The sequence below is a fragment of the Chelonoidis abingdonii genome, chromosome 15 (assembly GCF_003597395.2).
Source record: "Chelonoidis abingdonii isolate Lonesome George chromosome 15, CheloAbing_2.0, whole genome shotgun sequence".
Classification (NCBI taxonomy): domain Eukaryota; kingdom Metazoa; phylum Chordata; order Testudines; family Testudinidae; genus Chelonoidis; species Chelonoidis abingdonii.
In genome coordinates this window covers 16,478,895-16,491,946 of record NC_133783.1, presented here as the reverse complement: position 1 = coordinate 16,491,946, position 13,052 = coordinate 16,478,895, and the positions used below count along the sequence as shown (strand labels likewise).

Sequence of the window (13,052 nt, the reverse complement as noted above, 5' to 3'; positions counted from 1 at the left end):
AAAAAAAAAAAAAAAAAAATCAACCTTCTGCTAGTGGCATTTGACTCAGATAATGAAAATGAACGCTGCTTTGGATTGTTATTGAGCAGAACCCATCATCAGCATGGATGCATGTTCCTTGCAATGGTGGTTGAACCTTGAAGGGACATATGAATCTTTAGTGCATCTGGCATGTAAATATCTTGCGATACCGGCTACAACAGTGCCATGAGAATGCCTATTCTCCTTTTCAGGTGACATTGTAAACAAGAAGCGGGCAGCATTATTTCCTGCAAATGTAAACAGACTTGTTTGTCTGAGCAATTGGCTGAACAAGAAGTAAGACTGTGTTAACTTGTAGGCTCTAAAGCTTTGCATTGTTTTGTTTTTGAATGCAGTTATTTTTTGTACATAATTCTACATTTGTAAGTTCAATTTTCATAATAAGGAGATTGCACTACAGTACTTATATTAGATGATTTGAAAAATACTATTTCTTTTGTTTTTTACAGTGCAAGTACTTGAAATAAAAAATGAATATAAAGTGAGCAGTGTACACTTTGTATTCTGTGTTGTAATTGAAATCAATATATTTGAAACTGTAGAAAACATCCAAAATATTGAAATAAGTGGTATTCTATTATTGTTAAACAGTGCGATTTAATCACACAATTAATTGCAAGTAATTTTTTTAATTACTTGACAGCCCTAATAATAATCAAGTTAGTCTGGAAAGATTTATCTTTTATGGCTCTGACCCAGCAAAATACTTAAACTTTGGCCTAACTTTAAGCATGTGAGTAGTCCCATTGAAATAAAGAAGGCTAATCATGTTTAAAGTTAAGCATATCCATAAGTGGTTTGCTGCCTGCTGCTCATGGTTTGGTCACCAGACAGGGTCCCTATTGTGGACCCATTCTTTGAAGGAATGATCCCAGATCTTTAGAGTGTTTTGGGTTTTGTTTTTTTCCTCCCAATTAGTAACTGTGATAGTTTTTAGGACTGCATTTGTGGTATAAATACATCAGAAGTGACTCCAAATAAAATCACTATTACTCTGAACAGTATTTCCCTTCATTGTGTGTTTAAATGAGTTTGATTTCATAGAATATTGGGTTGGAAGGGACGTCATCTAGTCCAACCCCCTGCTCAAAGCAGGACCAATCCCCAGATCCACAAATGGCTACCTCAAGGATTGAACTCACAACCCTGGATTTAAGAGGCTAATGCTCAAACCACTGAGCTATCCCTCCCTCAAAGTGATATATAATCCTGAGGTAAATTTCATAGGAAATTTTATTTCTTTTCAATACAATATTGTATGATCTTATCACAGAAACAACAGCATAACTGCTATAATGTAAATTCAAATCTACAAAGTCTGAAATATTTACAATAGAGAAAAATGCAGTGTTCAATGGAATTTTTCTATTTTTCTATTATAGAATAGATCAGTGCGCATTTCTTTCACCAAAAGAACCTACTGAACAACTGCAGAATTTAAATGAGGTAAGTTTAACCAGAACTTTGACTGTAGAAATGCAGAGTTGGTAAACTCACACTATATTTGACATTTAACATAAAACCCTTGCTCCTGGAATCATGTGATCACATAAGAATTTTGGCTTTCATTTTTTTAAAAAGTAAGTTTCTAGCTTTCAGGTTGGCAGAGAAACATTTGAAAATGTCACCCAAGGGAGTACCCTAAGGACTCAAAAACCAGAAGGCAAATAAAAAGAACCCATTTTTTTCAAAATCTCATGATTTTAAGCCAAACTTATGATTTCTAGTGTCTGAATTATGATTTCTAAGTGATTGGTGTTAGCAATACTGAGAGAGATCTTAAGTTGCTATAGTTTTGTTTGGTCTCACATCACAACTGAAATGCACTGGAACAACACTTCCATTTTATTTAAAAAGTAAGGCTATATTAAAACCTGAAGAAATAGCTGTGGGAGGGGACAAAGTAGTCAGGAAATGCCACAAGGCAAGATGAAAAAAGATTGATGCATGAAGTGCATTTATCCAGCGATCAGAGGAGCAGATGGTGGGAGAGAAAAGGAAGAAATGAAAACAAAAGGAATTGCACATATTTGTGACTGCTGAAATAATAGTTAGTTTTGCCATGGCTGTCAAAGAATACAACACAGAGAAGCTCTTTATGTGACAGCAAGCTCATACTGTGTATCAAACAATGGGCAGTCTTTTGTCAAACTCAAACAATTGAGTCAGCATATTGGAAGCCAAAATACAAGTGTGCAATTGACCTAGGAAATGGGTAACCTTACAGTGCAGCTTCACAAATGAAGGAGAGCTCATCCTAGTGTAAAGGCCTGTTACACTCTGCAAAGTTCTGAACAAGAGACTATATTTTATAAGATGTAGAATAAGGCAACAAAGACAGAAAAGGGGGAGGAAGATGAGGGAAGGGGGTCACTGTCAGGCCATGAAAGAAGACTGTTACCACAATGAGCCAGAGAACATCCATGCCTATTAATAGGGCCTTGACACGCATTAATAGAAAACCAGCATCTGTCCTCCTAAGGGAATTCACATGTAATCAGTTCATTACTCTGAGTCCTTTTCTGTGTGCTGATGTCACCATAGCTCAGATCAATATTAAAAATTATAATATAAATAAGAAGACACCATCCATGTCCAGCCATAGGAAGAGAGGCATGTGGAAATGTTATGTGGTAGTCTGGTGCCAGGATGTAAAGCGCATGAGAAATATACCTCAATAAATTGTTAGTTCTTCTGACCGCTCAGCTGCAGAAACCAGTGAAACTTCCACAATTAAAATAACAGAACTTAAAATCCACGCAGAACATACCTCAAATGTTCTGATAAACATGCAATAAAGATAATAAATAGAAACAATTAAAACATAATGTTAATATGGTTCATGTTTATTGGTAATAATAGAGGGATGGGCCAGGGTAACATAATCAGAGTAAAATTAAATTAGACTTCTCTAAAATATATTTCAGGACTAATGCAAACCCAAGTGGGCATGTGTCATACCAAGGTAAATTCATTCCTTGGGTCACTGAAGGCATTCTGCCTCCTCACAGCTCACCCATGGCATTATAGAAGCACAGTGCAGGTCTTTATGTATCTTATTACTACTGGTTTGTTCCACATAAAGGAAATTCTGCATTTAAAATGTCATAAGCCTTAAGACACACAAACTGCCAAAACAGATACTGCAGCTCTCTGTTGTTGTTTTGCTGGGAATATGTATTGAAAACATTCTAGTTTATTTTTAGCTGGAACTGTGATTTGAGATTAATAAAGGGTGGGGGAGGTTATAGTGTTCTAATGCCATTTTTAATTTTCTTGCAGTACAGAAATCAAACAAGTTAATTCTAATGCAGTTCTTTTCTATATTAATTACTTTAAAGGATTTTTCAAGGTTGAAAGAGTGGCTTATCAAGCTTTTTGCCCCAGACAATTTTACAAATCTGAAAAGTCCATCAGAAATTAAACACAAATCTGTTATTTAAAAATAATCCAGATGCAAGGGAAACCCCTACCTCCCCCACAGGCTGTATATTTGGAGCGGGACAGAGCATGGCCTTTTGGGGAATATGGGGCTAATCATTATGTGACAGGGAGGCCTGAGACACCCCTGTCCAGAGAATACCAGTTGGAGGTTTTGGTTATTTTCCATTCTCCCCATTTGCCTTCTAAACCAAGAAAGGACAGACCAGATGAAGGGTTCATGCTCTGTCCCAGCATTTTCCACCTCTCTTCTCTTTTTCCTGTGTCTTTTCTTTGACTGACTGGCTGCTTTGTGGCTCTGGAGCTGTCTGGGTATCCAGTAACAATGAGGTTCACAGGGCTTCAGACTAACTTAATAGTAATGGTGAATATTAGGGCGGTTAGTAGATCTCGCTCTTCAAAAAACAATACTTCTCTACTTTATTTTCCCAGGTACATAGGGCAGGGGTCCAGAGACATAGGTGGTTTCTCTAGTCTTCCATGACTTCTACGTATGTGAATGGGCCAAGTTGTGTTGTGATGGTGGTGTTTTTTCAGTTCAGTTCAGTGCTTGTTCTTAGTATTCCGAGACTCCATTCTAGATGCAAGTGATCTTCTCTGTGAAATATAATTCATCACAGTGAGAATTTCTGTAGCTTATAAAAACATTTATGGTCCAGCAAGTTCTCAGGGGAGCGTGGCTTTGTGATCTCTGTGGCAGAGGAGAAGCAGGCTGTCTTTGCCTCCTTCACAACAGTGCTTGAGGCTGTGTGTAGTTTAAGGGGTTAATACTGATCCATCAAATCCTTTATGGTTTGGGATGTTTGTCCCAGATGCAGCCTGTCTTCCATTGTCCAATCCAGCTGTTTGGACCATCAGGGATGGTTAAGTTGACAGTTCGTACATCTGTTCAACTGGATGTTCGGGGAAGGATGTTCTCAATGAGGGGCTGTTGAATTTGCTTTTCAAAGGCATGGAGAAGAACTGAACCTGAGTTTGCTGAACTAGCCCATAGTACATAGTATTTTCACAGACCTTTCCTGAACTGGCAGTTTGAAGGAAACATTAATGGAGTGTTTGGCGGTGGTAGGATTTTTTGGAGTGGGGAAAGTCAAGGGTGATTTATTTTTTAATTGGCATTTTAACTAAAGAATATATAGAAGAGTTTTGGTAGTTCGTACATGAAGCTAGAGGCTTTGAGCACATTTTCAGAAATGGGGGAAGAGGGGAAACTAAGATGTAAATAGACATGTCATACTAGGATAAAGTCACTTTTGTGTCACTGTAGACCTTCTACAACCTCACAGTTCCTCCGTACCATGATATAATCAAAGTGCAGATCTCGTTGTGTTTGATCATTGTCAGTAGGTTCCACATAGAAGGGCAATTACTACCTAGAAATGCCATCATGTATCATTTCTATTTTCCGTCACTTTAATGCATTCTGAAAATTTCCTCGTTTTTGAAAGTTCTGAACTGTAATAATCTATTTTCAGATTAATACAAGTAGTCAAGAATTTTTTCTTTGATCTGGGTTAATGAAGCTTTTACTTTTTTCCTGTGACACTGAAATGGAATTAATTGGTGCTCACCCCATTCGTTTGAATTGTTAATTGCTTTGAAAGGATGCTAAAGGCTGAATAAACTGTGCCTTACAGAGGATATTAATTACTGTTTTCTCAAACTTGTAAAACACAAACTCTTATTAAGGTGACCATACAGTGAGCTTTCCAAAATATGTTTAAAGTAAAGATCTATATTCATGCACATTTTCTCATAAATATTCTTATTCTGACTTTAAGAAAGTTTAAAAATGCATAACTTTAAATGTTGCCATGTCTTCTTTCAAGGAAGCTTATGTTAGAAATTCATGTCAAACTATATGGAGTCAGATTCTTATTTCATTGACATCAAAGTAAATCAGGAATAGTTGCACTGAAATCTGTGGTGTTGCACTAGTATAGAACTGTATGAGGTCAGAATCAGGTCCCAAGTATTAGAAGCTAGAGCCTCAGCTGGTGTAAATCTGTGTAGTTTACTTGTCTTAAAAGGAGGTGACTCTCAGTTTATAATCTTACCAAAACACTGTTAAGGTTGGGGAGCACACTTTGTGATTTAAATTTTCTTTATAGCTGTATAAGACTACATCTAATTTTTGTTTTTTTCTCTGACCAACCTTTTTCTCTTAGTAGCCTAGACCAGTGGTTCTCAAACTAGGGCTGCCACTTGTTCAGGGAAAGCCCCCGGCGGTCCAGGCTGGTTTGTTTACCAGCTGCATCCGCAGGTTCGGCTGATCGCAGCTCCCAGTGGCTGCGGTTCTCTCGGCCCACGCTACTTCCTGCAGCTCCCATTGTCCTGGAGCAGCGAACCACGGCCACTGGAAGCTGCGATAGGCTGAACCTGCAGATGTGGCAGGTAAACAAACTGGCCCAGCCCACCAGGGGCTTTCCCTGAACAAGCAGCGATCCTAGTTTGAGAACAACTGGCCTAGACAAAAATCTGGCAAATAGTCAGTTCTCTAGGAACTGGCTGTTCTCCTAACGGTTAGTGAAAAAGAGAATTTTAACTAACGAGCTATGCCTCCTTGTCCATGATATCATGTTGGTCTCTAATCAATACAAATGTTGATGACTCTGCTTCTACTTCTGAATCCTCAATGATTTCTGTAGATTTTTGAATGTGTTCTACAACTCTAAAGCTAGTCCACTCTTTAATGGTAAGACAACTGGGGGGGGGGGGGCGTCCATTTTGGTGGAGGTTGTAAATGTATAGGTAGAAATAAAATGTTATTTTTGGCACATGAGGTCCACCCATGGGGACTTATTGGCTATGCCTAGCAGTGGCCTCTTTTCACACTGGGAAAGAAAAGAAAAGAAAAGAAAAGGAGTGAGGGCTTGGAAGCTGGGCTCAGGATGAGGACTCCATATCTGAATATTGCATTTGAGGATACACTCATATCTCTAGGATGGTGATGTGTAAAAGTATGAGCAGAATGTCAGGGGCTGGCCTAGTATACCTCTTCCAAGGCTGCAGCTCCTTTTTGACCCAGTAGACTGTCCTGCCCTGAGACAAGTGAGATTTGATGCATAAAAGAGCTACACACACCTCTCTAAAGAAAAATCCAGTCCATTCAGTTAGGACAGATCGAGAGTCTGTTTCCTTTCTGGGGCCTTGCTAATAGAAAGATAAGGATTTGGACATTCTAAATCCTTATACTTAGTCCAGATAAAATATTGAGACGCTCACTATATCAAGGTTATGCTATAATTTTTCCTTAGCTAGCTTTTCCCAGGGTCAGGGCCAGTCCCATGGGAGCCGAAACTGGATCAACACTAACCAAAGCTGCTGCGCCAGCAGGACATTGGGCAATAGTGGCTTATTTGCAGCTGGTGCAGAAAAAGGCTGTGTCAAAATTTCTGTGTCATGATCAGAGCACTACGTGATGGCATATCCTGGAGGAGGAAGACTGCCTATTGATATTGGTGGAGTCCTGGATCAGAAATAAATGTTGCTATTTATTTCTCTAGAATTTGTTTGTCTTGTTATAGTATGTTTACATACTTGAGTACCTTTTCATTACCGCTTTAGCAAAGGGTGAGTCTCACTGCAGCTGCTACTGTGCGTCTCAGCCCAGGTAAAAAGACCCTCACTAGTTCTGCTCAAGCTAGCATGCTAAAATAGCAGTGTGGGCATTGTGGTATGGGAAGAGTCATGGGCTAGCCACCTTGGCTCAGACCCAGGTGGTCAGGCAGGCTTGTACTCAGGCAACTACCTGCTGCCACCTGTGCTGCAAAATTATTGCTGCTATTTCTAGCACACTAGATCAAGCAGAGCACTCAGTTTGTTGGTGGTAAGGTCAGATAGATTAATGGGATATTTCAGTCTCTGCAGCATTCTGGTAACATCAGACTGACTAGAATTATATATGCTGATATCCATGTAACAAGTTGTTATCCAAGGCATATTCAGAAAATTATATAAGTGTATTTGTTGTTAATTATTTTTAGCCTTTCCACAGTCGTGAAAATCCACCATCCACCCACCTTCCACAGATGGTGAAAAATATAATTTATAGCAGCTGAATGCAAACCAGCTGGTAAATTACAGCATAAGCATTTCTAAAATACATTAGGCATTGTAGTCTGTGTGACTGCTTTTATATTGGCGCTTACCATAAGTGCTATGGGTAATTTTGAAAAATACTCTCTCCACCACCACTTAAAATTCCACACAGGGCTGCACAGGGGATGATCACACAAGGTGCATCTCCTATGCACTGCAGAAAGGCTCTCCAATCTGTTGCCACGTAGGCTGATGAGACTTTGGTGAGAGATATTGAGATAGCTGCAGGTAGGACCAGAAGCAGCTAAAGCAGGGACTGCAGTACTGGAGGGATGGGTAGAGTGGGTGGGGCCCAGCTGGGACAACTCCTCCTCCTGGCACCCCTTGAATCCAGAACTGTGCATGAGAGACCCCCACATACATTCACTCTGGGAGCACTAGGACCTGATACCTCACTTTCCACCTGTCACATGGACTTGGGAGAAAGCTGCAAAGAGGCCACAGCCAGAAATGCCAGCTGGTAGGGGCAGAAACAGCCAAAGCAAGGAACTTCAGATGTTTAAAGAACTTTATATGGTTTTAACGGGGCTTTCTTGGTTCGAGTGATCATAAGCTAATTCAGTTCAAACTAGATGGAAGGATAAACAAAAATAGATCTGGGACTAGGGTTTTTGACTTCAAAAGGGCTAAAGTTAAAGAATTAAGGAAGTTAGTTAGGGAAGTGGATTGGACTGAAGAACTTGTGGATCTAAATGTGGAGGAGGCCTGGAATTCCTTTAAGTCGAAGCTGCAGAAACTATCAGAAGCCTGCATCCCAAGAAAGGGGAAAAAAACCATAGGCAGGAGTTGTAGACCAAGCTAGGGATGTGCAAGCATCTCAGAGAGGTGATTAAGAAAAAGCAGAAAGCCTACAAGGAGTGGAAGATGGGTGGGATTAGCAAGGAAAGCTACCTTAGTGAGGTCAGAACATGTAGGGATAAAGTGAGAAAGGCTAAAAGCCATGTAGAGATGGACCTTGCAAAGGGAATTAAAACCAATAGTAAAAGGTTCTATAGCCATATAAATAAGAAGAAAACAAAGAAAGAAGAAGTGGGACCGCTATACACTGAGGATGGAATGGAGGTTAAGGATAACCTAGGCATGGCCCAATATCTAAATAAGTACTTTGCCTCAGTCTTTAATAAGGCTAATGAGGAGCTTAGGGATGAGGGAAGGATGACAAATGGGAATGAGGATATGGAGGTAGATATTACCACATCTGAGGTAGAAGCCAAACTTGAACAGCTTAATGGGACAAAATCGGAGGCCCAGATAATCTTCATCCAAGAATATTAAAGGAACTGGCACATGAAATTGCAAGCCCATTAGCAAGAATTTTTAATGAATCGGTAAACTCAGGGGTTGTACCGTACGACTGGAGAATTGCTAACATAGTTCCTATCTTTAAGAAAGGGAAGGGAAAAAAGTGATCCGAGTAACTATAGGCCTGTTAGTTTGACATCTGTAGTATGTAAGGTCTTGGAAAAAATTTTGAAGGAGAAAGTAGTTAAGGACATTGAGGTCAATGGTAATTGGGACAAATTACAACATGGTTTTACAAAAGGTAGATCGTGCCAAACCAACCTGATCTCCTCCTTCTTTGAGAAGGTGACAGATTATTTAGACAAAGGAAATGCAGTAGATCTAATTTACCTCGATTTCAGTAAGGCATTTGACACGGTTCCACATGGGGAATTATTAGTTAAATTGGAAAAGATGGGGATCAATATGAAAATTGAAAGGTGGATAAGGAACTGGTTAAAGGGGAGACTACAACGGGTCGTACTGAAGGGTGAACTGTCAGGCTGGAAGGAGGTTACTAGTGGAGTTCCTCAAGGATCAGTTTTGGGACCAATCTTATTTAACCTTTTTATTACTGACCTTGGCACAAAAAGCGGGAATGTGCTAATAAAGTTTGCGGATGACACAAAGCTGGGAGGTATTGCTAACACAGAGAAGGACCGGGATATCATACAGGAAGATCTGGATGACCTTGTAAACTGGAGTAATAGTAATAGGATGAAAATTTAATAGTGAAAAGTGCAAGGTCATGCATTTAGGGATTAATAATAAGAATTTTAGTTATAAATTGGGGACACATCAGTTGGAAGCAACAGAGGAGGAGAAGGACCTTGGAGTATTGGTTGATCACAGGATGACTATGAGCCGCCAATGCGATATGCCCGTTAAAAAAGCTAATGCGGTTTTAGGATGCATCAGGCGAGGTATTTCCAGCAAAGATAAGGAGGTGTTAGTTATATAAGGCACTGGTGAGACCTCATCTGGAATACTGTGTGCAGTTCTGGTCTCCCATGTTTAAGAAGGATGAATTCAAACTGGAACAGCTTCAGAGACGGGCTACTAGGATGATCCGAGGAATGGAAAACCTATCTTATGAAAGGAGACTCAAAGAGCTTGGCTTGTTTAGCCTAACCAAAAGAAGGTTGAGGGGGATATGCTTGCTCTTTATAAATATATCAGAGGGATTAATATTAGGGAGGGAGAGCAATTATTTAAGCTTAGTACCAAGGGTAGAGTATAGGCTGGCCCACCGGGGCTCCTCACCCTCGAGAGGTGGCAGGAGGTCCCGCCACTTTGTGTTGGGGAGGGAGCATGAGCGTGTAGAGATGTTTCCTTGGCGTGGTTTGGAAGCGGACAGGTTGCAGATCGTGCAGCCGGCTTGCGGAGAAGGGGCAGGGGGGCCGGTCGGGTCCGCGGGGCAGGGGCCCGATGAAAAGGTCCGGAGGGCCCGGGGTGGAGGGTGGGCAGGGCGTGCCCTCTCGCAGGACCCAGTCGAGGTAGGCCTGAGCAGTGGGCGGCAAAATGGCCTTCACTTCCTGCAGTACGTGCTGGGGAGTACAAGGTCTGGAGAGCCCCATACGCCGAGCGAGCGTCAGGGGATCCAGCCAGTCTCCCTGGTCGTAAACCAGGAGGTCTCTGACCCTGGTAGCTTCTGCCAGGACCAACCTCTGGTGCACCGCGGGGGACTCCGTCACCTGCACACAGAGCTGGTGGTTGTGTAGCAGGGGCTCTGCGAGGAGATCTGCTCCCTCGGTGGCCGCACGGACCTGGTCACAGAGAACAGCTTCCAGGTCCAGAGGATGTCCTGGTAGAAGACCGGCAGCCCAGAGAGGTCTCGCGGAAGACCCCTCAGATCGAGATAAAGGAGCTGCCGGTCGTATCGGAGCCCTCGGAAGCGGCACAGGAAGGCATGTGCCAGTACTCTCCACACCAGACTACCCGCACCATAAAGAAGCCGCTGCAGGGCCTGGAGGCGGAAGACGTGGACCTGAGTGCGCAGGCACTTCAGGCCCTGCCCTCCCTCCTCCAGGGGCAGGTGGAGGACCCCTGCAGAGACCCAGTGCAGTCCTGGCCAAAAGAACTCCAGAACCACCTTCCGGAGGTCGGCCAGGAAAACCAGGGCCAGGACCAAGATGACTGTAGCAGGGCAGTTACCCCACTCCTGGAAAACAAGGTTAATAGCTGATTGGGGAGGCAGCCACAGCTATGGCCACACCCAATCAGACCACATCTGGCCCTGTTATAAGGGCTAAGGGAGGAGCTGGGTCAGTCTCACTCCAGTTTTGGAGTGGGAAGGACATAGCTGCCTGGGAACACAGGGTACTGGAAACAGAGCAGCGCTGAGGAAAGGCAAGAGGAGCTGGGGAGCTCCAGCTTGGCAACTCCCAAGGCTGAGGCCTTGTTAAAGGCCCAAGAAGGTACTGGGGCTGCAGAGGTGCAGCCCGGGAATAGGCAGAGGCAGCTGGTCCAACCCCCTTGTCAATGATGAGTGGCCATTACAGACTGCAGTTTGCCTCAGTGAGAGGGGGCTAGATGACGAGTGGCAGTAGCCACTGAGGCAAGGGGGGTATAGGGGGTTGAGGGGTTCTCCTGGGTGGGCAGAACCTCAGAGTAAGGGGCACCGGGATCTGGGAGGGACACAGGGCCTGAGCCAGGCGAGACACTGAACAGCAGGAAGCGCTCTGAGGCTGGAGATCAAGCTAATTCCCAGACTGACCATCAGGAGGCACTGTGCCAGTGAGTGCTTATTGTGCTACACATGGTGGACAATGACCAAGACTTTGGTTATACCACCCTGGTTATGCATATACACATGGTGGTCACTAACCCAATACAGCAGAAATATCAGAGAAGATTTCCCCAAGTGTTTCAAGAGGTTAAAAAGCATGTCGGGTATCTGATATTCCGAGGTGTTCTTAAGGAAAGCCACAGTGCCTGGGCACTGCCTGCAGTAATCATGATAAAAAAGGATGGCAGAGTGGTTTTGTTGTGATTTCAGGAAACTGAATGAAGTGACATGCAAGGACATCTACCCACTGCTCTGTGCGGAGAAATCAGTAGATGTGTTGGGAAATGCAAGAGTGTTCTCAACCTTTGCTCTGACTTTGGGCTATTTTTTTAAGTAGCAGTGGAGGCACAAGATAGGGGAGAGACTGCAGTACCGACTCCTTTCAGGCTATTTGAGTGGACATGATTACCATTTGGCTTGTGCAACCTGCCTGCTACATTTCAGAGGCTACCAGAGGGAGTGGTGGCAGACTACGTTCTGGACACCTTGTTGATTTGTCTAAATGATATTACTGTGTTCTCCAGAGACTTCAAAAGTCATATAGAAAAGCTGGATTTGATCTTCACGTTTGAAGGAGCATGACTTGAAACTGAAACCTAGCAAGTATTGCCTTCTGCAAGAGGAAGTCAAATTCTTGGGCCATATGATGTTGACGGATAGCATCCAGGTAGACAAAGAGAAGACCAAGCCATTGAAAAACTGGCCTGTCTCTACTACAGACAGTTCATCCCCAAATTTCCACACATTGCTGCACTTCTACATCAGCTAGTGGGCCAACTGGGCTGAAAGAAGGGGAATGACCAAGAACTACACTTTGTGTGCGATGCTGCCTTGTCAAGAAGCCTTTGATGAGCTAAGACTACAGTTAATGACACCAGCTGTACTTTCATATCGTGACTTTAGTCTGCCTTTCATAGTGACCAGAGATAAGAGCCTCCATGGCCTAGATGCGGTACTGAGTCAAAAGTAAAGGGGGGCTGAGTGTGTGGTATACAAGCTGTAGGTTAAGGCACTCAGAGAAAAATGACAAGAACTATAGTGCCTTTAAGCTGGAGTTGCTTGTCCTTAAATGGGCTGTCACAAAAAAGTTTTATATACTCAATGTTCACTGTGGTTTCAGATCACAATCCTTTTCAATACCTGCCAACCACCAACCTGGATGCTGCTGAGCATTTTTGAAGTGCATTAGAAGCTGGGAAGACAAAACATCAATTCTGACTTATTATATTGACTGTCCCTAATGGAAGAACCAGAGGAGAGTGAGGACTTATATCATAAGCATCTTTCCCAAATCTGGACCTTAGCGTCCAGAAATCTGGGTGCCTAGCATGAACCCCTCTAAGCTTAATTACCAGCTCAGATTTGATCTCACTGCCACCATCCAAAAATTCCAGGGTTT

The 13,052-nt window shown here is 42.6% G+C and overlaps 1 protein-coding gene across 4 annotated transcripts in view; it reads left to right on the top strand.

The window, feature by feature from the left end:
• FAM13C (family with sequence similarity 13 member C) overlaps positions 1-13,052 on the top strand; it is a 247,065-nt gene that overhangs the window by 154,795 nt on the left and 79,218 nt on the right. For all 4 annotated transcript variants that reach the window (XM_075072582.1, XM_075072581.1, XM_075072580.1 and 1 more), the window contains exon 8: positions 1,425-1,488. In XM_075072582.1, the coding sequence (XP_074928683.1) occupies positions 1,425-1,488 (64 nt within the window). The remainder of the gene's footprint in view (positions 1-1,424; positions 1,489-13,052) is intronic.